The sequence below is a fragment of the Camelina sativa genome, chromosome 20, assembly GCF_030686135.1.
Source record: "Camelina sativa cultivar CO46 ecotype springtype chromosome 20, ASM3068613v1".
Classification (NCBI taxonomy): domain Eukaryota; kingdom Viridiplantae; phylum Streptophyta; class Magnoliopsida; order Brassicales; family Brassicaceae; genus Camelina; species Camelina sativa.
In genome coordinates this window covers 36025383-36046978 of record NC_141899.1, presented here as the reverse complement: position 1 = coordinate 36046978, position 21596 = coordinate 36025383, and the positions used below count along the sequence as shown (strand labels likewise).

At 37.3% G+C, this 21596-nt stretch overlaps 3 protein-coding genes, 1 long non-coding RNA gene and 2 pseudogenes across 9 annotated transcripts; 2 read left to right on the top strand and 4 right to left on the bottom strand.

Annotated features, from left to right (window-relative positions):
• Positions 1–2123: 2123 nt before the first annotated feature.
• LOC104771637 (uncharacterized) lies at positions 2124–4005 on the bottom strand. Of its 3 annotated transcripts, none has more exons than XR_015592515.1 (8): positions 3605–4005; positions 3456–3511; positions 3278–3337; positions 3089–3170; positions 2870–3002; positions 2740–2792; positions 2482–2655; positions 2124–2396 (listed from the first exon to the last, which is right to left on the bottom strand). XR_015592515.1 is itself a non-coding variant. In XM_010496194.3 (8 exons), the coding sequence occupies exons 1-8, from the start codon at positions 3906–3908 to the stop codon at positions 2250–2252; spliced, it is 1002 nt and encodes a 333-aa protein (XP_010494496.1). In that variant the 5' UTR covers positions 3909–4005; the 3' UTR covers positions 2124–2249. The 3 variants fall into 3 exon arrangements, 2 of the variants coding, with proteins under 2 accessions (XP_010494496.1, XP_087360545.1); XM_010496194.3 differs by having other exon boundaries at positions 2870–2999; positions 3093–3170; XM_087504419.1 differs by having other exon boundaries at positions 2870–2999; positions 3605–3958.
• A 37-nt stretch (positions 4006–4042) lies between these two features.
• LOC147919938 (uncharacterized) lies at positions 4043–5902 on the bottom strand. 3 transcript variants are annotated; one of them, XR_015592516.1, is made up of 8 exons: positions 5511–5902; positions 5379–5434; positions 5232–5291; positions 5074–5151; positions 4836–4987; positions 4492–4665; positions 4364–4394; positions 4043–4279 (listed from the first exon to the last, which is right to left on the bottom strand). XR_015592516.1 is itself a non-coding variant. In XM_010496195.3 (8 exons), the coding sequence occupies exons 1-8, from the start codon at positions 5818–5820 to the stop codon at positions 4221–4223; spliced, it is 1026 nt and encodes a 341-aa protein (XP_010494497.3). In that variant the 5' UTR covers positions 5821–5902; the 3' UTR covers positions 4131–4220. The 3 variants fall into 3 exon arrangements, 1 of the variants encoding a protein (XP_010494497.3); XR_015592517.1 differs by adding an exon at positions 4746–4789 and having other exon boundaries at positions 4131–4394; positions 4845–4987; XM_010496195.3 differs by adding an exon at positions 4746–4789 and having other exon boundaries at positions 4131–4394; positions 4858–4987.
• Positions 5903–7122: 1220 nt separating this feature from the next.
• LOC147919937 (elongation factor Tu, chloroplastic pseudogene) lies at positions 7123–8983 on the top strand (annotated as a pseudogene). Its single transcript, XR_015592514.1, has one exon. The product of XR_015592514.1 is annotated as an elongation factor Tu, chloroplastic pseudogene (transcript).
• A 123-nt stretch (positions 8984–9106) lies between these two features.
• On the bottom strand, positions 9107–9576 carry LOC147919936 (serine rich endogenous peptide 12-like; annotated as a pseudogene).
• A 717-nt stretch (positions 9577–10293) lies between these two features.
• LOC104771634 (uncharacterized) lies at positions 10294–11675 on the bottom strand. Its single transcript, XR_015592519.1, has 2 exons — positions 11475–11675; positions 10294–10627 (listed from the first exon to the last, which is right to left on the bottom strand). It is a non-coding gene; the product is annotated as an uncharacterized LOC104771634 (long non-coding RNA).
• Positions 11676–15190: 3515 nt separating this feature from the next.
• LOC147919935 (elongation factor Tu, chloroplastic-like) lies at positions 15191–15953 on the top strand. Its single transcript, XM_087504174.1, has 3 exons — positions 15191–15237; positions 15352–15407; positions 15523–15953. The coding sequence occupies exons 1-3, from the start codon at positions 15191–15193 to the stop codon at positions 15951–15953; spliced, it is 534 nt and encodes a 177-aa protein (XP_087360300.1).
• The last annotated feature ends 5643 nt before the right edge of the window (positions 15954–21596 follow it).

The window sequence follows — 21596 nt, the reverse complement described above, 5'->3', positions numbered from 1 at the left end:
TACTAATTAACCTTGCTCCAATTGTCTTGCCAAGGAAAAAGTTTTTTTTTGTATTATGAGGAGGAGAGAAAAGTAGTTTTTTTCTTTCTTTTTTTTTTACGCTCAGATTTTTTTTTTGTTTGTTCTTTTTCTATTTTTTTTGTATTCTCCTTCCATCTAAAAACTAAAATATTAGTCAATAATTTTTTTTTAAAACTAAATTCCAGATATAAAAAAAATCTACGTTTTTTTCTCTATTATTTGATATGCATTTTCTCTATTATTTGAAATACTAATAAACCTTAATGTTAAATACATTCCAGCAATATTTGTGGATGGTTCACACTTTCCAGCAATATTTGTGTACGGTTAACCCATTCAGTATATTAGATATATTCAACCGTCCAACATTATTTGTGTACGGTTTAAATATCCAACATGTTGGATAGATTCACAAGTTTCAGCAATATTTGTGTACAGTTTAAACCATCCAGTATGTTGAATAGATTCACAACTTCCAGCAATATTTGTGTACGGTTTAAACCATCCAGTATGTTGAATAGATTCACACCTTCCACCAATATTTGTGTACGGTTTAAACCATCCAGCATGTTGAATAGATTCACACCTTCCAACAATATTTGTGTACGGTTTAAACCATCCAATATATTAGATAGATTCAGACTTTCCAGCAATATTTGTGTACGGCTTAACCCATCCAGTATATTAGATAGATTCAACCGTCCAACAATATTTGTGTACGGTTTAAATATCCAGCATGTTGGATAGATTCACAAGTTTCAGCAATATTTGTGTACGGTTTAAACCATCCAGTACGTTGAATAGATTCACACCTTCCAGCAATATTTGTGTACGATTTAAACCATCCAGTTTGTTGAATAGATTCACACCTTCCAGCAATATTTGTGTACGGTTTAAACCATCCAGCATGTTGAATAGATTCACACATTCCAACAATATTTGTGTACGGTTTAAACCATCCAACATATTAGATAGATTCACACTTTCCAGCAATATTTGTGTACGGTTTAACCCATCCAGTATATTAGATAGATTCAACCGTCCAACAATATTTGTGTACGGTTTAAATATCTAGCATGTTGGATAGATTCACAAGTTTCAGCAATATTTGTGTACGGTTTAAACCATCCAGTATGTTGAATAGATTCACACCTTCCAGCAATATTTGAAACGAAAAATATATTAATAAATATTTGAATAATTAGGTTATATTATTTTCAATGTAAATAGGTTATATAATATTAAAATTACTACCAATCAATGAAAGTTATAGTAGCACAGTGGTTAAAGCTAAACGACTTATAGTATATTAATCTGGGTTCGAGTTATGCTAGATTCATATTAAATTTTTTGTTTAAATTAAAGGGATAAAATTGTAATTACAGGCTTCTTCTTCTCCAGCAAAACCCTAATGCCGTCTCCAGCAAAACCCTAATGTCGTCGCCGATTCCTGTATTTTTTTTTTTAAAACAGTTTTTCCTTTAAACTTAACCAAAATTTATAGATCTATCATTAACTTAGAAATTTAACCAAAATTCGATGTTTAACGTTGTTTGTCTTTAGATATCATTCATTTTTAAGGAGGAATGAAAGAAAAAAGATTGAATTATTTAAGAAAAAATTAAGAGATGAAGTTAGTTTGTTGGGGAAGGTGATGGACTAAGAGATAGAAGAAGAACAGAGTTTGCTATTTGGGATTTAAATGAGGAATCTTTAATCTTTCTCAATTGAACTTTTGTGATATGCCATTTTGAGCAATTGTGTAATTATGAACGAATCAGAGAAATCATGACCTTTGGCTTGTGTCTCGTAGAAAACAATGGAAAAAAAAGGTAATGGAAAGAAAATTTATTATTTTATGGAAATTATTAATAAAATATTCAATGGCATTAAACCGTAAATAAGTTATATTGGTGAGGGATTGTAAGTCAAAGAAATAGTAGAACACAGTGATTTATGTGGTTTTTTCTAATTATAAATAGTAAATGTACTACTTTTCAAATTATGTTTCGAAAACGTACTAAAATGCCTAATATCCCAAAAAAAATTCAGTTTAACGTGTTTGAATTTAGTTAGCTAGGATAAGATTAAGATCTTATGACTGATAGTAAGATTAGTAACAGCTCAATCAGAATCTTGTAACTCAAAGTCGAAGTATCATCTGTAAACTCACATCTGTTGATTTCTTGATGGCACATGTTAAAATGCAATTGAAAACATCGGTTTTGTCAAGGAGTCTCGCAGAGCTTCCATTGCTTCACTGTTTCGCTCAAACGAGCTGGAACCTTGTTAGACCAGTCACTAAGATCAGGTAAGCCTCCTGTTAAGGCAACAAAGTTGAGACCTTGTGAATCTGGTGTTCTCTTCCAGCTGACCTGCAACAGAAGATAGTGGCAAATGGGGTTTAATCTTTTACTTCTTTTTCATTCAAAAAGGATGGAATTGAAATGTGTTACTTACTTGTCCGGGAAATGCTTCTGACAAGATCTTGACGGTAGAATTCAACATCCACGCTGTATCACTCAACACCAACTGCGGTTTTCCATTCTGCAGTTCTGTTTCGATTCCAGCACAATTCACCATAATGCGACCGTTAGGCATTAGCCTACTAGCCAGCTCATGCCAAATCGGGACCTAAAGGAAATCAAAATCAAAATACTAATACGAAAGTGTGTATGTGTGACTAATAATCCTAACAACCATAACCATTTGAAATACCTGTTGCAGCTGATCTAAGACCTTTCCATCAGCAAACAAATCGACAATGATCCCTAAATCAACATTAAGAATTAGAGATTTCAGATAAGAACAACAGAATACGCAATATACATTTATCTTGAAATCTCACCAGCATATCTCCCTGTAGCATCTGGAGAAGGCGAGAGAGCATCATCTACACGAACAGAAAGTCTACCGCCTTGTGATGTCGGTTTCTCTAGCTCAGACAGCCCAAGATAGTATCTTGATTTCTCAATCAACTACTGTCCATAAAGGATATTGAACTCAAGTTTCCAATAAGCGAAAAAAAGCCGCAAGATAATCTGAGTGTGTCAATATAGCTTCTTACATACAATTTCATCAATCTCCCAACCTTCAAGCTGCATAGAAGGCCACAACTCAAGAATCAATCTTGCAGCTGTTCCACCACCCTAAAACACACACACACACATGAACAAAAAAAGTAAACAGAATGAGACTAATTGAAGCATATCCACATCTCAGACAATCAGAATGAGACTCATCGCATAGTGCTAACCAAGCCATAGATTGCAATAGGACCATCAGGGATAATAGGAGGCAAACTCGCAAACTCATCCTACAACAATCCCAAAAATGTTGATATGATTCTGTTATCTTCGACAAAAAACCACATTGATCTCTCACATGAGAAACAAACCAAAGCTATGATTTTTTTTTCAGTAATGTCATCATACCCAATAAGATCCAGTCCAGTTCTGACCTCCTTTATTGATAACACTATGCACATTCTCTACATAAACGAGGTTTAATATCAGAGGATTTGATAATAATACAAGCTTAGTTATCCAAAAACAGAGCAATTAGGGTTTCTAATAAATCTCACGAGTTGAATCAAGGAGAAGGTATCTTGAAGAAACAGTATCCACTATAACAATCTCATTGTATCTGCTTCTTACGGCTGTCACAACCGAATAGTCTTCTTCTTCTTCGTCATTTTCTTTGACTAGTTCTTGTTGGATTCGCCTCTCACGATCACTTTGCTTGTGGCAAAACGAAATTGAGAATCTGGGTTTGTTCTGAGATGGGTTTATGAACAAGGGTTTTGTAAATTGAGATGAAAGGAAGCACCTTTCGTATCGAGAAAGTGAACGTAGAGATGATATAGCCATAATCCTCAAAGCTGCCATTTTTTTGGTTTGGTTCAGTGAACTCTTTGCGTCAAAGTCTTATCCTTTCCTCCTCAGAGTGCTCGAATTTGTGGATTTTTGCAACGGTAAGTGTCTTGCCGTTTATTGACTTTACAAACGGCACGAGTTGTGTATCTAGAAAGTCAAGACTTTGGTGCGTTTTACTCGTTTTTAGAAAACGACACGATTTATTCTCTCAAATAGAGAACATACACTGGTTAGTGTTTGCAAAGAGTTAAAATGTGAAATTCATATATAACTCAGAGTAGAGAACATACACTGTAACTGCCTGATCAAATCTTATCATTAGAATTAAGATGCATTCAAAGCACCGATTTGTAAAGGGGTCTCGCAAAGCTTCCATAGCTTCACTGTTTCACTCAAACGTATTGGAACTTTGTTAGACCAGTCACTGAGATCAGGTAAGCCTCCAGTTAAGGCAACAAAGTTGAGACCTTGTGAATCTGGTGTTCTCTTCCAGCTAACCTGCAACAACAACGAATAAATAGCATGCGGATTTTAATTAACTCTTTTGGTTCTTCTCATTGTAACAAAAGGATGAAAATGAAAATGTGTTACTTACTTGTCCAGGAAATGCTTCTGACAAGACCTTGACGGTAGAATTCAACATCCAAGCTAAATCACCTAACACCAACTGTGGTTTTCCGTTCTGTATTTCTGTCTCGATCCCGGCACAATTCACCATAAGACGACCGTTAGGCATTAAACGACTCGCCAGTTCCAGCCACATTGGAACCTGAACACATTCAAATTCAACAAAGTGTCACAAAGTTGACTAAATAATATATACTAATACCATAACCAGTTATAAAATACCTCTTGCAGCTGATCTAAGACCTTTCCATCAGCGAACAAATCAACTTTGTGACAAGAATTTAGACAAGAACAACAGATTAAGCAACATACATTATTAACCTGTAATGCTCACCAGCATATCTTCCTGAATCATCTTGAGAAGGAGAGAGAGCATCGTCTATATGAATACAAAGTCTACCGCCTTCTGATGTCGGTATCTCTAGCTCAGACAGCCCGAGATAGTTTCTTGATTTCTCAATCAACTACTGTTCATAATTGAAATCACAGTTAACTCAAGATTCCAATATGCTAACCAAAAGCCGCAAGAAAAATCCAATAGCTTACTTACAATTTCATCGATCTCCCAACCTTCAAGCTGCGTTGAAGGCCACAACTCAAGAATCAATCTTGCAGCTGTTCCACCACCCTAAGAAAAACAAATGAACAAAAGATTAAACACATCATTGACTACCAACCGGTATGAGATTCATCACACGTAGTGCTCACCAAGCCATAGATTGCAATGGGACCATCAGGGATAATAGGCGGCAAACTCGCAGACTCATCCTGAAAACAACCACATTCACTTATCAATGGAGAAACAACCAAAGGTAAGATTTTTGCAACTTAATGATGGAAAAAAATCTAACATACCCAATAAGAGCCAGTCCAATTCTCGCCTCCTTTATTGATAACACTATGCACATTCCCTACATACTCAAAAACTTAGGTTACAATCTTAGGATCTCATGATATCCAAAAACAGAGGTTTTAAGAAATTCTCACTAGTGGAATCAAGAAGAAGGTATCTAGAATCAATAGTATCCACTATAACAATCTCATTGTATCTACTTCTTACGGCTGACACAACTGAACACTCTTCCTCTTCTTCCTCTTCCTCTTTGTCTTCTTCTTCGTCTCTGACACGATCACTGCCACGATCACTTTGCTTAAGGCAAAAGGAAAATGAGGATCTGGGTTTCGTCTGAGATGGGATTCTAAACAAGGGTTTTGGAAATGGGGATGAAAGTGAACAACTTTGGTTGCAAGAAAGTGAATGGAGAGATGGGATAGCCATGGAACTCAAAGCTGCCATCTTTTTTTTTTTTTTTTTCTGTTATCTCTTTGCATCCAAAAGTCTTATCCTTTTCTGCTACTTCAGTTTTATATCGATCACAGTATCAGGAGGCTCTCACCTCAGAAAGCAGAAGTGACTTTTGGATTGTGTCTGAAATGTCGGCATTACAACGGTTCGTGTCTTGCCGTTTATTGACAGTACAAACGGCACTGTTTTTGATTCTAGAAAGTCAGATTTTGTGTTCAAACTCTTCGGAATAGGTTTTGTTGGAGGACAAAACAAAACGAACCGGTCCAAAACTTATCCTGAAACGGCATAGAACGTTACCTGAAAACTATAGCCCAAAATGTTAAATAAAAATATCAGTGGGCAAAGGATTGGATTTGTCTGTTTTAACAGCACTAACGAGTGCTTAGAAAAACGACACGATTTGTTCTCTCCAATAGAGATCTTTGTGTTGGTCTCTAAAGCTACACGTAAGCAACGATATGGCCATGAACTTGTACAGTACTTGAGTTTTATGCCAGCCAAATTTATAACCATAACCACTGATAATTAAGTTACTTGAACTTTTTTTTTATATTTATTAAAAAAATTAATTTAATATTCTCCTCTGTTTCACACAAAAATATTATTTTGACATTTGTTTTTACAAAATTTAAAATCATCTAAATTTCTACTTTCTACTGCACTTTTGTTTTTTATCATCATTAAATCGATAATAACCGACTCATCGCTAATCCCTACTATATGATAAGATCGGCCGTAGAAAAAGTGTTTTAACCACTTGACTAAAAACTCTTTCCAATTATACTTTTTATAAAGTCACAAAAATTTTATTTTTTTAAATAAAAACAAAAATAATAAGAATAAAATGAAGAATAGATATTAATAATACATTAAAAATATAAAATGATATTTTCCATAAAACGAAAAATAAAACCGTAAAATGATTTTTTTTGTTTGTAAAAGGGAGAAAGTAATAAATTATTTAAAACACAGTAAATGAGTTTACCTGATTGTCCAATAATGATTTTTTTTTGTGAAACAAAAATAGTTTAAATTGTTTTGATGGTCTCGACCAAAAAGATATATACATTTTATAATTATACTAAAAATCACCATTTCAGCCTATATAGCTCAGTTATAAAACTACTTAAAATATTCCCAAATTGATCCAATATCTAAACTTATCAGTAATTCCTCAAACTCAAAATCCTAATTTCCTCTATCCGATAAATAATTTATATCTTACTCATTTCATTACTTAACCCATTTAAAAAAAAAATACACTATCTGTAAAACCTAAAAAGAAAAGAAAAATCAATAATTTCATTATTCTGTCATATGTTTCTTCAATTTCAATAATAAATAAATAATAAAAAAGATTGGCAGACAATGCAACGGATAAAACTAAATAAGAGCCTCTCATTTTCTTTTTTGCCTCCTTGCCTTCTTCAGGCCTAAATATAAAAACACTCTCTTCACAAAATCTCTCCACTCTCTTCCCCCAAATTCACCAAAACCAAAACCAAAACCCTAATTCTCTCGTCTGCTCCAATTCAATGGCGATTTCATCACCCGCCGCTTCTTCTTCCTCAACTAAACTCCTCAATTCCTTCACTTCTCCATCCATCTCCATTAAACCACAATCCTTAACTCTCTCTTCCTCCTTCCTCCCTTCAATCACATCCCTCTCCATCACCACCACCACCACCACCACAACAATATCCCCTCACCGTCTCCGCCGCGCCTTCACCGTACGCGCCGCCAGAGGAAAATTCGAACGCAAGAAACCACACGTCAACATCGGAACAATAGGTCACGTCGACCATGGCAAAACAACACTAACCGCAGCTCTAACCATGGCTTTAGCCTCAATGGGAAACAGCGTAGCCAAAAAATACGACGAGATAGACGCAGCTCCTGAAGAACGAGCTCGTGGTATCACAATCAACACCGCCACGGTCGAGTACGAAACAGAGAATCGTCATTACGCTCATGTTGATTGTCCTGGTCACGCTGATTACGTCAAGAACATGATCACTGGTGCTGCTCAGATGGATGGTGCTATCCTCGTTGTCTCTGGTGCTGATGGACCAATGCCGCAGACTAAAGAACATATCTTGTTGGCTAAGCAAGTTGGTGTTCCTGATATGGTTGTGTTTCTTAATAAAGAAGATCAAGTTGATGATGCTGAGCTTCTAGAGCTTGTTGAGCTTGAGGTTCGTGAGCTTTTATCTTCCTACGAGTTTAATGGTGATGATATTCCTATTATCTCTGGCTCTGCTTTGTTAGCTGTTGAGACTCTTACTGAGAATCCTAATGTTAAGAGAGGTGAGAACAAATGGGTAGATAAGATTTATGAGCTTATGGATTCTGTTGATAGTTATATCCCTATTCCGACTAGGCAAACCGAGTTGCCGTTTTTGCTTGCGGTTGAAGATGTGTTTTCGATTACTGGCCGTGGTACGGTTGCTACTGGTCGTGTCGAAAGAGGTACGGTTAAGGTTGGGGAGACTGTTGATTTGGTGGGGTTGAGAGAGACTAGGAACTATACGGTTACGGGTGTGGAAATGTTTCAGAAGATTCTTGATGAAGCAATGGCTGGTGATAATGTGGGTTTGTTGCTTAGGGGTATACAAAAGGCTGATATACAAAGAGGTATGGTTTTGGCTAAGCCGGGATCGATTACTCCGCATACTAAGTTTGAAGCGATTGTGTATGTTTTGAAGAAGGAAGAAGGAGGAAGACATTCGCCGTTTTTCGCTGGGTATAGACCGCAGTTTTACATGAGGACGACTGATGTTACTGGTAAAGTGACAAAGATTATGAATGATAAGGATGAGGAGTCGAAGATGGTTATGCCAGGTGATAGGGTTAAGATTGTTGTTGAGCTTATTGTGCCTGTTGCTTGTGAACAAGGGATGAGGTTTGCTATTAGAGAAGGAGGTAAGACTGTTGGTGCTGGAGTGATTCAGTCCATTATCGAATGAGAGTTTCGCAATAGCGAGTGACTTGCGAGCTCTTGCTTCTTGCTTTTTTTGTTTGGTTTTGATTCAGTAAACTGTTGAAAATTTGATTTGAAAATAAGTAGTGTTATTTTTCTTCTTTTTTTCGCTATTTTGTATGAAAACTCAGGATAAAAAAATGTCATATATTCTCTGGTTTCAATTCTGAATTCAAAGCTCACATTTATATGCTTAGAGTGTTTGGTTGTTAAAGATAAGGTCCCAACTCCCTATACGTCTCTATGAACCTCATTCTCAAGAGATTCGGTGGATGCTTCTGGTCACATAAGATCTGTAAAGCCGTACGTTCCAATATTTTAAATGAAAACGATTCAAATGTTACACTCTTGAATTTTTTTTATTCAGAAAACTCTTGAAATATCAGTACTTAAAAAGCAGAAGAAAAAGAAAATTAATATTTGCCGTAATCAACGTTAGGATCATCAGCAGTATCACGTCCACCACCTTGTTGGCTCTGCGATGGTCTTACTGGCCCCTCATTCTGTTTATAATAACCCATCATTCTCCTACCTAGTTAGACACAGTAGATTAATTAATGATTTGATTACTCATATTTATCAACACCTATACAGACACTATACCAAAAAAAAAAATCCATGAAATATTAAGGAAACACAAACCGGTTAGTAGGACTGATTGGTGAACAGAAGGAAGAGCTGACTCGGTACGGCAAAGGACGGTGCAAAGGAGAAGAAGCACAATTAGCACTTGACTCATTGTTTTAAGATATTGTGTTTCTCATCTCTCGATCTTTATTTCTACTTGACTTTAGAGGCTAGACTCGTATTTATGTAATTGAAAGGGCGGAGGGGACGTTTCACAATAGAATGAAACAAATAAAAACCTAAACATATTCAAGTTGGCCCTTTTATATTTTCTCCACTAGTCAATAATACCTTTAACAAGTTGACCCTCTTGTTCTTGTAAAAACAAACAATTAATATTACTACTTATAAAAATAAGATATAATCCTTTTTTGTTGTTCACTTTTTGACCATTCTTCTTTACAAAGTATTGTGAAAAAAATAGTTCAGATCCGATCTTATTATGATATTATCCATTAATTGTTTCATAGCTCCTAGCAAATGTGAATCGGTGATGTGATTAGTCATCTTAAACCAAATCCCCTTTTTGTTTTCCTTGTATAACCAATTTATATAGTATTTACAATTACATTATGTATCATTAGGGTTGGAAGATTGATGTCTGATTATTTCCAGTACTTTTTCAATCATGGTCAGTCACTTTGAGTGTCTTGAATTGGCAAAAATATTTATCGTTCCATAGGTTCCAGAGATTATTCTAAGTTTCTCCCATATCTTAATTAAAAACTTAAAAGGCACCAATCTTACGAATCAAGAGATGCTGATCTGGTGGAACTTCCACCGTGAAAGAGAAGATATGATCTACTTGGTACATGTATACACAAACGTTATGGAAAATCGCATGACATCAGTACTTGACAAATATAAATATAAATTACGTCCCAAATGTTTTATGAAAATAACTATACGTTCTTAGATTTTAACATGATGAGGCGGTAACAGAAATTTTGGTACTAGAAACAACGGAAATATCACGTAAACTACGACATATAGATTACGGTCAGTTGAAGCAAAAGCAACAGAAAGTAAAAATTCAAGATTTCATGAAACTGGAAATTGAAGAGAAACCGAAAAACTAATCGGTGGGACTGGAAGGATCATCATTAGAAATTTTTCCACCAGCTGTTTGGCTCTGCGATGGTCTTACTGGTCCCTCAATCCGCATATAATAACTCATCATTCTCCTCCCTTCATTTTAATTTTATTCAGTTATAGTTAGACTTAGTACTAGATTAATGATTACTCGTCTTATTTATTAACATATACGCAGACACTTTGTATATAAAAAAAAACATGTCTAAACTTTTATAAACAAAAAGTAAGAACATCTAAAACTAAAAATGTAAAATGAGGAAAACGTTATGACTCTTCTAAAATAGAATCTACAACATATGCATGCCAATGAAACTAATTAACGTAACTAATTAGTTAACTATAACTATAACTATAAATTATTGAGCTAGCTATATATAACTGTTAACAAGAAACAGTAAAAAATCATTGAACTATAACTATTTAGGCAGCTTCAGCTATAATTAACAACTAAAGCTTTGAAATGTTCGAACAAGTCTTATATATATAAATTTTTTTTTTTTTTTTTTTGAACAACAATCTTATATATAAATATACATGTATTTTTTCATGTAAATTATACTAGACCTTACCTATATTTGCATCCCTTTCATTTCATTTCTTTTTGAGCAACCTTATCACAATTCATAAGCATATTTATATCTCTTCACGTTTTTTCTACTTTCTAAACGTTTTTTTTTTCTCTTTTTTCCATTAGCTTTTCTAATCACCTTTCACTCAAGGTATGTATTTATTTTCTTATATGTTTCAGTTTCATGTCGTACCCATATCTAAAAAATTTTTACTATCGTTTCCCGTTCCCGTTTCCGTACTTATTTCTAGTTCTAGTACCGGTTTCAGTGCTACTTAGAGACCTGTTCAACAAGTCCTATAAATATGTGAATTTGTGTGTGTGTGTGTGTGTGTGTATGTATGCATATTATGTATGTAAGGAAACACGAACCTGTTTGGAGGAATGGTTGTTGACCATAGGGATGAGCTGACTCGGTACGGCAAAGGTGGGTGCCGAGAAGAAGAAGCACAATTAGTACTTGACCAAACATTATTTTGCTCATATCTTGATATGATTTTTCTTTAAACTTTCATTTTCATTATCTTGGACTTTCATTTATGTACTCGTATGAAGAAGGGTCCTTTCCAGGATAGAAACGTAAACAAATTCAAACCTAATTATTAATTTGCTCCACTAGTCATTAATCTTTAATAAGTTGACCCTCTTGTTCTAATAAAAACAAATTATAAACGTATAAAATATTAGCCCCTTTTGTTTCTGATTGACTATAACTTCTCTAGAAAATAGTGATTCAAGATCCTAGCTTATATCCAATCTTATCATCAATGGTATTAGACCTCTAATTAAAAAATTTGAATGACTCGTGAGCTTAAACCCACATATGTACAGTCCACAGATTTGAATCAGAGATTGTTTTTGGTTGAATGTGAGACAAATATTAAAATAAGCTCTTACGGTATATTAGGGATAGTCAAAACCGATCACTAGATAACAAGCAATCAAACGGCCACGCGGTTTTGATTATATAAGTGTCGATAATTCCAAATATATTTTATTAGGTAGGTAAAACCAGCTGATGTGGGATGGGAATCTATGAGAAATAGTATGTAAAGACTTTTCGCCAGTGAGCTTGTTCTTGCTCTTTGTTTACTTTTTAGTTTTGTTTCCTCGTAAACGGTAAACCAAATGTATACTCTTCAGTGTGTTCGCAGTTAGTTTTGGTTTTGGATTTCGGCTGAATCCAAATGTCATATGTTCTCTCTAGTTTTAATATGACTGTCTATATCTTTGCTATACACAATAATGCATGTTCGTTTTAGAATAGACAGTAGACACCAAAACAAGAAGAGATATATAAACGAATAGAGCCCTTATAGCCAAAGTGGGATGGCGCCTTCTGCATGACAAGGAAGGGCTATGGGCATGTGTGCTTCGTTGTAAATATAAGGTGACAGATTCTCAAGATTGGAGTTGGCTTTTGGTGAAGAGCAGTTGGTCTTCAACGTGGAGGAGAGTGGGAATGGGTCTGCGAGATGTGATTGTTCAGGGGCTTCGTTGAGTACTAGGGGATGGTCACTCGATTAAGTTCTAGACTGGCAAATGGCTATCGAACAAACCATTGGTGGATGGAGTGGTTCAGGCCTAAATATAAAACACTCTCTTCACAAAATCTCTCCACTCTCTTCCCCCAAATTCACTAAAACAAAAACCCTAATTCTCTTCTCTGCTCCAATTCAATGGCAGTTTCATCACCCGCCGCTTCTTCTACCTCCACTAAACTCCTCAATTCCTTCACTTCTCTATCCATCTACATTAAACCAGAATCCTTAACTCTCTCTTCCTCTTTCCTCCCTTCAATCACATCCCTCTCCATCACCACCACAACAACAACCACAACATCCCCTGTAACGCCCTCGAACCGTCCTATGGCCGGACAAACTACAGACCGGCCCGGGACGCTACGATGAAGACGACCGCCTACGATCCGGCCGAGGTTCCAACAATGGATCAGGTCCCTCAGTCAGTTCACCGGTGATGCCTTCCCACTATGAACGCCCCTTAGGCTTTTCAACCCTTGGTACGTCCGCGGCGTTGTGTTGGCCTGGACTAGGCCAAATACCATTTCACTTGTCCGAATACTTCCAAAATCCTTTTATTTACTTTAAGTACATTTTTTTAATCAAAAAAAAATACCAAAGTAAAATAGTTGGATACTTTTCAAAGAAAACATATTAGAAGGCAAGGTTTTGCAAAACAGCATGAAAACACCTTAGCCGGTTTCCTAGCTGCCCCAACCTCTAAAGTCTCACCTTAAACTTTCCTGCAAGACAAAATAATATCATGAGTAATCTAAGATTACTTAGTGAGCTGGGTTCCCCTCTAACATGCAATGTCCCACCCAACTACCCCACAACATCAAGTAAACATAAACACAACGCGGAAGAGTAAAGTCAAGCAGTAGGCAACAAACAATGAAAGCTAGAAACAATCAAGGAACTCGATTAATCGAGACACTTCATACGTTCTAGGAAACCATGCCACATCCATCTGCAAGAAACGATAAGCAAAGACGACTAGACTTAAATCAAAATAACTCGAATTAATCTAAACTCTTTACTCCCTCGGACCTTCAATAATCTGTCACATCCCAACACACCTTCCGCGTTGAAACCACAAAGGTAACCAACCAGATTCGCTTGGCCGCATCGTCATGCAGCAGTTCAGGCTAGTAGCTAGCTAGGCACCGAAATGTACGTGTTGTGAGATCACTTAGGATTAACTCAATGGACTTCCTCATTACACTTTTCGGGAACAGAAGATCGACCTCTAGTCCTAGCTACGAACCGAAACATATAATTCGCGAACTAGCTAGAACAATTACAATAATTCTAGGTTAAACAACACAAAGAATTAAGTACTTCTAGACAACCAAACGATTTCAAGCAAGGAAAATCAAGCAATAATTTGTAAGAAAATCAAGCAAGAAATTCCACAACAATCATAAGCAAGAATAAAAATCAAGCATCTTAAGATTGTCCTACATGTATGCATGTCATTTTTATGCACAAAAATAGTGCCACTTAACCAACCAGTAAACTTTCTCATCAAGTAAACTTAGCTTGCTTTTCATCAATTTTATTCATGCATGCAAGCCTTCATATCCAATTTTATGCAAGAAATATTACAATTTAAATCCATCAATTATACTATCTCATCTTGTAAACTTAGATAATTTTTTCCCCATTAATTTAATCATGCATGCAGTCCTTTTAAACAAAAATTATGCAAGAAAATTCTTGCAATCAATTCCATCAAGTAAACATGATTCAACTCCTCAAATTTATGCATGCAACCGATCATGCAACACCAATTCAAAGCTTCTTAAGACTTCATGCAATCTATCAAGATTAAGCATGCAAGTCTACTTAAAGCTAAGCTAGTCTACATGAATCCGACAAAGAATATTATGCAATTCAAGCAAAGCACACAAGGAGTGATATAAAAGCTTTAGAGCTCCACACACAACCGCAATTCACAGTGAATATAAGCAAAAGATTGAATGATTCAGCTTTACTACACCGCAGATCTGACAGCAATTCCTCTTCCTTCAGCCTTCTTTGCTCGCCCTCAACCTTCTTCAACCACAGCTCTTGATCTCAGCCAAAGCTTGATCGAATTTTAGAGAGAGTTTTGAAGATTTTTTATTTTGTTCTAAAATTGCAAATGAAGATCAAAGGGTGGTATATATAGGCGCATGGCACCCTTGGCTGCATGGGACCTTTGTTCTCTCAGTTCCAACACTTGTCAATTGAGTGGTGCATGCAGCAACACGTGTCGTTGGGCGGACCAATCCTGCGCGCGTGACGCCCACTCGCGCGCGTGAGATGCACGCAACAAACCAGGGACTGTTGACCTTTCCCCCATATTATTTTATTTTGGCCTTCTCTGTGTGGGACAAGTGGCATTGCGGGTGTTCCTTTCCGAGTCCTGCGTAATATTTTATTCTGGTCTTCTTTGAATGAAACACGTGGCATCGCGGGTGTTCCTTCCCGGTTTCTACCCGCATGATGCATTTGGCTCGACCCCTTGGTATGTTCCTCTTGTATTGCAGATTCCCCATCGATAGTTCCTCGGTACACTGGTCCATGGTGATCGTTCCCCTCGTCCTTGATGAACGACACTCTCGTCCATGGTGAACGGTCCTTCGTGAACTGGTCGGCTGGTACATGGCCAGTCCATTTCTAGTGTTCGTTCTTCGACTTCTCTCGTTTTTGGGTTGACCATACCTCTTCTTTTTAGTTTTTAGGTCTTCCGTCAAAGCATTCCCCTTGACCATCAATCATTTTCCTCGTTGGTCCGATGGTACACGTCCGGTCCTTGGTTATCAGCCGTTTTGCATCTTAACAATTTTTCTCCATAAATCTCTCAGTCATTCTCCAATATTTTTCCTTCTCCATCTTTCTGAGTTCTTTTCCAGTCTTTTCTTCAAAAATTTTATTCGGGTACGTACCCCTTGGTGCGGGTCACTACACAACTCCTGACGAAAGAGCTCGTGGTATCACAATCAACACCGCCACGGTTGAGTACGTAACAGAGAATCGTCATTACGCTCATGTTGATTGTCCTGGTCACGCTGATTACGTCAAGAACCTGATCACTAGTGCTGCACAGATGGACTGTGCTATCCTCGTTGTCTCTGGTGCTGATGGAACAATGCCGCAGATTAAAGAACATATCTTGTTGGCTAAGCAAGTTGGTGTTCCTGATATGGTTGTGTTTCTTAATAAAGAAGATCAAGTTGATGATGCTGAGCTTCTAGAGCTTGTTGAGCTTGAGGTTCGTGAGCTTTTATCGTCTTATGAGTTTAACGGTGATGATATTCCTATTATCTCTGGCCCACTCGGGTAATGGACCCAGGCTACAAAACATATACAATCGCTTCAAACTTAGGATATGGAGTAATCGACCCAGGCCAAGCCAAAACCATGCATACCTCTTTGTATATCAGCCTTTTGTATACAAAACGGCTTCCTATCCCGAGTGGGCCGTTTGTCACTTATGAGCCCATCAATAGACCGCAGTTTTACATGAGGACAACTGATGTTACTGGTAAAGTGACAAAGTGTTGAGAATTGCAGACCCCGATTCACCTTTGTAGTGAACCGCAGACCGCGACTCTGCCCCTACTTCTCTTCTACTTTACAGATCAGTTTGCATAACATAAACATAACACAAAGATTTAACGAGTTCCCCTCGTGCAGAGGGTACATCTCGTGTGGGAACCTTCTCCCACAAATATCCACTATCAATCAACCAAGGTTTTACATAGTATTACATATACAAGCTTAGAGAACTAACAACTACAGAGAACCTGAAGAAGAAAACACATAATAGATCTAGCTTTTCTTCTTCCTCTTTCTCTGTCTCTGGTTCAGCTCTCCTCTCCATGTATGACCCATAAACACCTCCATAACCCCAAAGAAGCAGCTCCACCTTCGTCTCTCATCAGAGTGTCATGAAGACACCTTAAACCTAGACAAGGTTATGTCCGACTCTCAGCCCTTCGACCCCAGCCGAGCGTCTGCTCCTTTATCATGGTTCTGCGCACAGCTTCAAGCTCCATGTACGACACCCTGCGCATGCTCTCTGCACTGCGCCCTGCGTCTCTGCGTCTGCCATGCACAGCGCCCTGCGCTGTGCCCTACAGCCGTCACCAATGTACCTCCAGCTTATTTAGTGCGTGCTCTGCGGTTTTCTTCAGCATACATGTTTCTTCAACCCTAGTTTCCCTTTTATAGTAAAACCCTAGAGCTTATGTCGGTTTAGTCTTGCAGGCCACACAACACGGATCCTGTATGGGCTTCACACCAATAGAGGCCCAGTTCTTGGTTCAGACCAAATAAGCCCATATGATGCAAACATTTACAACAAACTCCACCTTTTGCTTCATTTGGTCCAACTCACAAAATCTCCTTTGTGTTGATTCTTTCCTGAAAAGAAAAACAAAGCTTGTCTTCTCCTGTAGAACCTGCAACTCCCAATGATCCTTATCTTTTGTCCACCTTAGGAATTTTTAATTTCATCTTCAGAAACTTAAAGAGATTCGCGACTCTCCCTCAAGCTTCCTTCTTCTGATGACTGTAATCCGACTTGCAGACGAACTCCGACCACTGAACCCGACAACTGAAGAAACCCTTACAACCTTGTTTCTTGATAATCAATACAGAACACAACCAACCGTTTAATGTTCCTTTGTGTTCTTCAATGCCATCCTCTATTGCTCTGAAATTCCCAGCACCTATCAAATCTTTAGACTGTCATGATTGTCCCTATGTTCGGACTTTCTGAAATTTCAGTTTGCAAAGCAATACAGCTTCACCTTGTTCTTGACAGCTTCTCTGAATAGCTTATGATGCTCTTCAGCTGTCCCAACAAGTTCGTGTCACTCCTTACACGAATCATCTTCTTCAACCTTGTTTCTCCTGGTCTTAGAAACACTTATGAAGACCTTTACTCAATTCTCCTGTTCCTCACAACAGCTCCACCTAGAACCAGAACTTCTAATTCACCCGCAAGTAACACCTTGCTTGCTTATGGAACCTTGATCTTGAAACTTTTAGAACTAGTAAAACCTGAGACATCAACCTCTCAGAACACGATTACAACAATCACACAACCTCTTCCATGGTTTTTGATAAATACCACAGACCTGTTATCATGATTGTATATCATTTGTATCCGTCTGCAACCTGATTCACTTGGTCGACCTTTGATTCCCCTCATGTGCACTGAGCTTGAACCAAACTTCCTTGAATCTCATGCAGAACACATGAATCATACATGCTTCAATCCTGAAACAATCTATGATTCATCATGTAAACAATCTCAACCCAATGCATTACTCTTGAGATTGAGTTTACATCCCATCTGTTTAACCAATTGATTCTTGAATCCAGCTTGTACGATCTGACAGTACAACCTCCTGTTCAACCTCATGTTAAAACAGATGTCCGACCAACAGCTTAAAAACCTCTGCTAGTCTCCTTGTAACAGCCTTTAGTGCTTCACTCTAGAATCCCTGAAGCCACACCTACGGTTAACATAACCCTGCAATAGTTCTTCACGTTTGTAGACCTTACCAAGAAGAACCTTGGTACCAGCATCATACCTTTTCTCACCATTCATCAATACAACTTGACATGTCTTTACCATTGATGAATCCTCACTTAACCTTTGTGTAAGTGACTCTCCTGAGAAAACTTAATGATGTTGCTAGACCCACTAGTCTTCTACTAGTCTTGTCTATCATAACCTGCATCTTTAACCACCAGAGATCTACTTGAATCCTCCCCTTATACTCACATGCTTCCTTATTAAGTGTCAACAAACACTTAAACTTCCTACAAGTGATACCTTCAGAAGATTCATCCACCAGATCATCTCTGTAGATGCAAACAGGCGAACCAAAACTTTTCTGTTTCTGATTCTCTTCTCAATGCAAAACCTAACCCCAGTCACCTTCCGCCAGCCTTGTAGATTCTTGCACTTACTTGCAAACTCTTGCACAGTCCTGCAACGTCTACAAAAGTCTTCCAGAGATTTTAAGTCACCTTGAAGAACCAACTCCACCTTGACAAATAAAATCGCATTGGCTGCAACTTCGACTCTTGGTACTCTTCTGCATTCCCATTCTCTGTAGACCTACCTTGATTGTAGTCCTTTCAAATCTCTAACAACCTGATCCATTCCTGAGACTTCACCATTCACCCAACACCTCTCAAATCTGACCACTTCAACACTAATTGCCTGGTCCATCTTCATACTCATCTGAATCTTTGACACAACTAGCTGACCTAACAACCCTCTTACACAGATTTACTTTTGAAGGCGTCCCTTAGTAAATCTATGACTCCAATAGTTGTACCTTCAACCAATTTCTGAACACCACTACACAGACTTTCAACAACCAAAAACTGACTTTTCAATAGTTGAAGACGTCTACATCCTTGCGTTCTCCTAGTGTCTAGATTCCATAAACTGAAACAGCTTTGAGTATTCAGAAGCTTCAAAACAGAACATCACATGTACCTTGTGACCGCAGCAGAAAACTGAACTCCTGTTTTGATAAGTTTTGAGCCTTATGGATGATGCTTCAATTCCTTCTTCACAGCCATGTGCAAATCACCTTCACACATCCATCCATGAACCTGAATCAAATACTGCAGATAACTCCACCTTAAACCAACCCCATAATTGATTCAACCTTCGAGTCTTCTACAACAGTCTCCGGATCCTCCTTGTATGCTTTTAGCGTCATGCCTGAGTCTGTGAATTCCTGAGCCTATGCTCTGATACCACTTGTTGAGAATCGCAGACCCTGATTCACCTCTGTAGTGAACCACAGACCGCGACTCTGCCCCTACTCCTCTTCTACTTCACAGATCAGTTTGCATAACATAAACATAACACAGAGATTTAACGAGTTCCCCTCATGCAGAGGGTACATCTCGTGTGGGAACCTTCTCCCACAAACATCCACTATCAATCAACCAAGGTTTTACATAGTATTACATATACAAGCTTAGAGAACTAACAACTACAGAGAACCTGAAGAAGAAAACACATAATAGATCTAGCTTTTCTTCTTTCTCTTTCTCTGTCTCTGGTTCAGCTCTCCTCTCCATGTATAACCCATAAACACCTCCATAACCCCAAAGAAGCAGCTCCACCTTCGTCTCTCATCAGAGTGTCCTGAAGACACCTTAAACCTAGACAAGGTTATGTCCGACTCTCAGCCCTTCGACCCCAGCCGAGCTTCTGCTCCTTTATCATGGTTCTGCGCACAGCTTCAAGCTCCATGTACGACACCCTGCGCATGCTCTCTGCACTACGCCCTGCGTCTCTGCGTCTGCCATGCACAGCGCCCTGCGCTGTGCCCTACAGCCGTCACCAATGTACCTCCAGCTTATTTAGTGCGTACTCTGCGGCTTTCTTCAGCATACATGTTTCTTCAACCCTAGTTTCCCTTTTATAGTGAAACCCTAGAGCTTATGTCGGTTTAGTCCTGCAGGCCACACAACACGGATCCTGTATGGACTTCACACCAATAGAGGCCCAGTTCTTGGTTCAGACCAAATAAGCCCATATGAAGCAAACATTTACAACACAAAGATTATGAATGATAAGGATGAGGAGTCGAAGATGGTTATGCCAGGTGATCGTGTTAAGATTGTTGTGAGCTTATTGTTCCTGTTGCTTGTGGTTTGCTATTAGAGAAGGAAGTAAGACTGTTGGTGCTGGAGTGATTCAGTCCATTATCGAATGAGAGTTGCGAGCTCTTGCTTCTTGCTTTTTTTGTTTGGTTTGATTCAGAAAACTCTTGAAAATTTGATTTGAAATTAAGTAGTGTTATTTTTCTTATTTTTTTTGCTATTTTGTATGAAAACTCAGGTTAAAAAATGTCATATATTCTCTGGTTTCAATCTGAATTCAAAGCTCACATTTATATGCTTAGACAGTGTCGGTTGTTATAGATAAGATTGCAAAAGGTCTTTGTGAACCTCATTTTCTCCATCAAATAAAGAGCTTAAGTGGATGCTTCTGGTCCAACATAAGATCTGGAAAGCCCTACGACTTCAGTTTTTACAAATATAGATTATTACGTTCCAATATGGTATAAGAAAATAAATATGTTATAACAGTGAAAACGTTTTAAAACACGAATGATATGATGATATAAGACTTAAGAGGCGAGATAAGCGAGCAGCAGAAAACAAAATAAAATAAGATATCATCCAACTGGAAACGAAATTAATATTTGCCGTAATCAACGTTGGCGATAGGTTCATCAGCATTATCACGTCCACCACCTTGTTAACTCTGCAATGCTCTTACTGGTCCCTCATTCTGTTTATAATAACTCATCATTCTCCTACTTAGTTAGACATATATATCTAGTAGATTAATGATTTGATTACTCGTCATATATCTTAACAGTTAACACAAATACAGACACTATACCAAAATAACTAGATTATGACTCGCGGTACACCGTGGATAAGTTTGTTTATTTTTTTTGTTTGTTAATGTACTATTTTAATATTAATTTTGCTAAAATATTCTTTTGTTAATTTTACTGATTCAATTTTACTGACATCAGTTTGATTCGACATATTTTATATTGGTGTTGTTAAAACATTAAAATGAGGATTTAACCCATATTGAAATATCATATTACTGATAGTTTATTTTTTTAGTATTATTAATTTAATCTTGTAATGTCATATAACCCGTCATGTAATATAACTCTTTTGTGTAATTTTGAAAATTTAATATGTTTAAATATTTATAATTTTAAACTTTTTATTAAATTTAGATATATCAGTTATAAATTATAAACTTCTTAAAATTATATAATTTACTATATACAGTAAATTTACTATATATGCATGTTGAACACACATTTTTATATTAACTGAATAATATATGTTTGTTTTAAAAAATTCAAATCACTATATATGCAAGAAAAATACACTTTTTATTAACTTTATG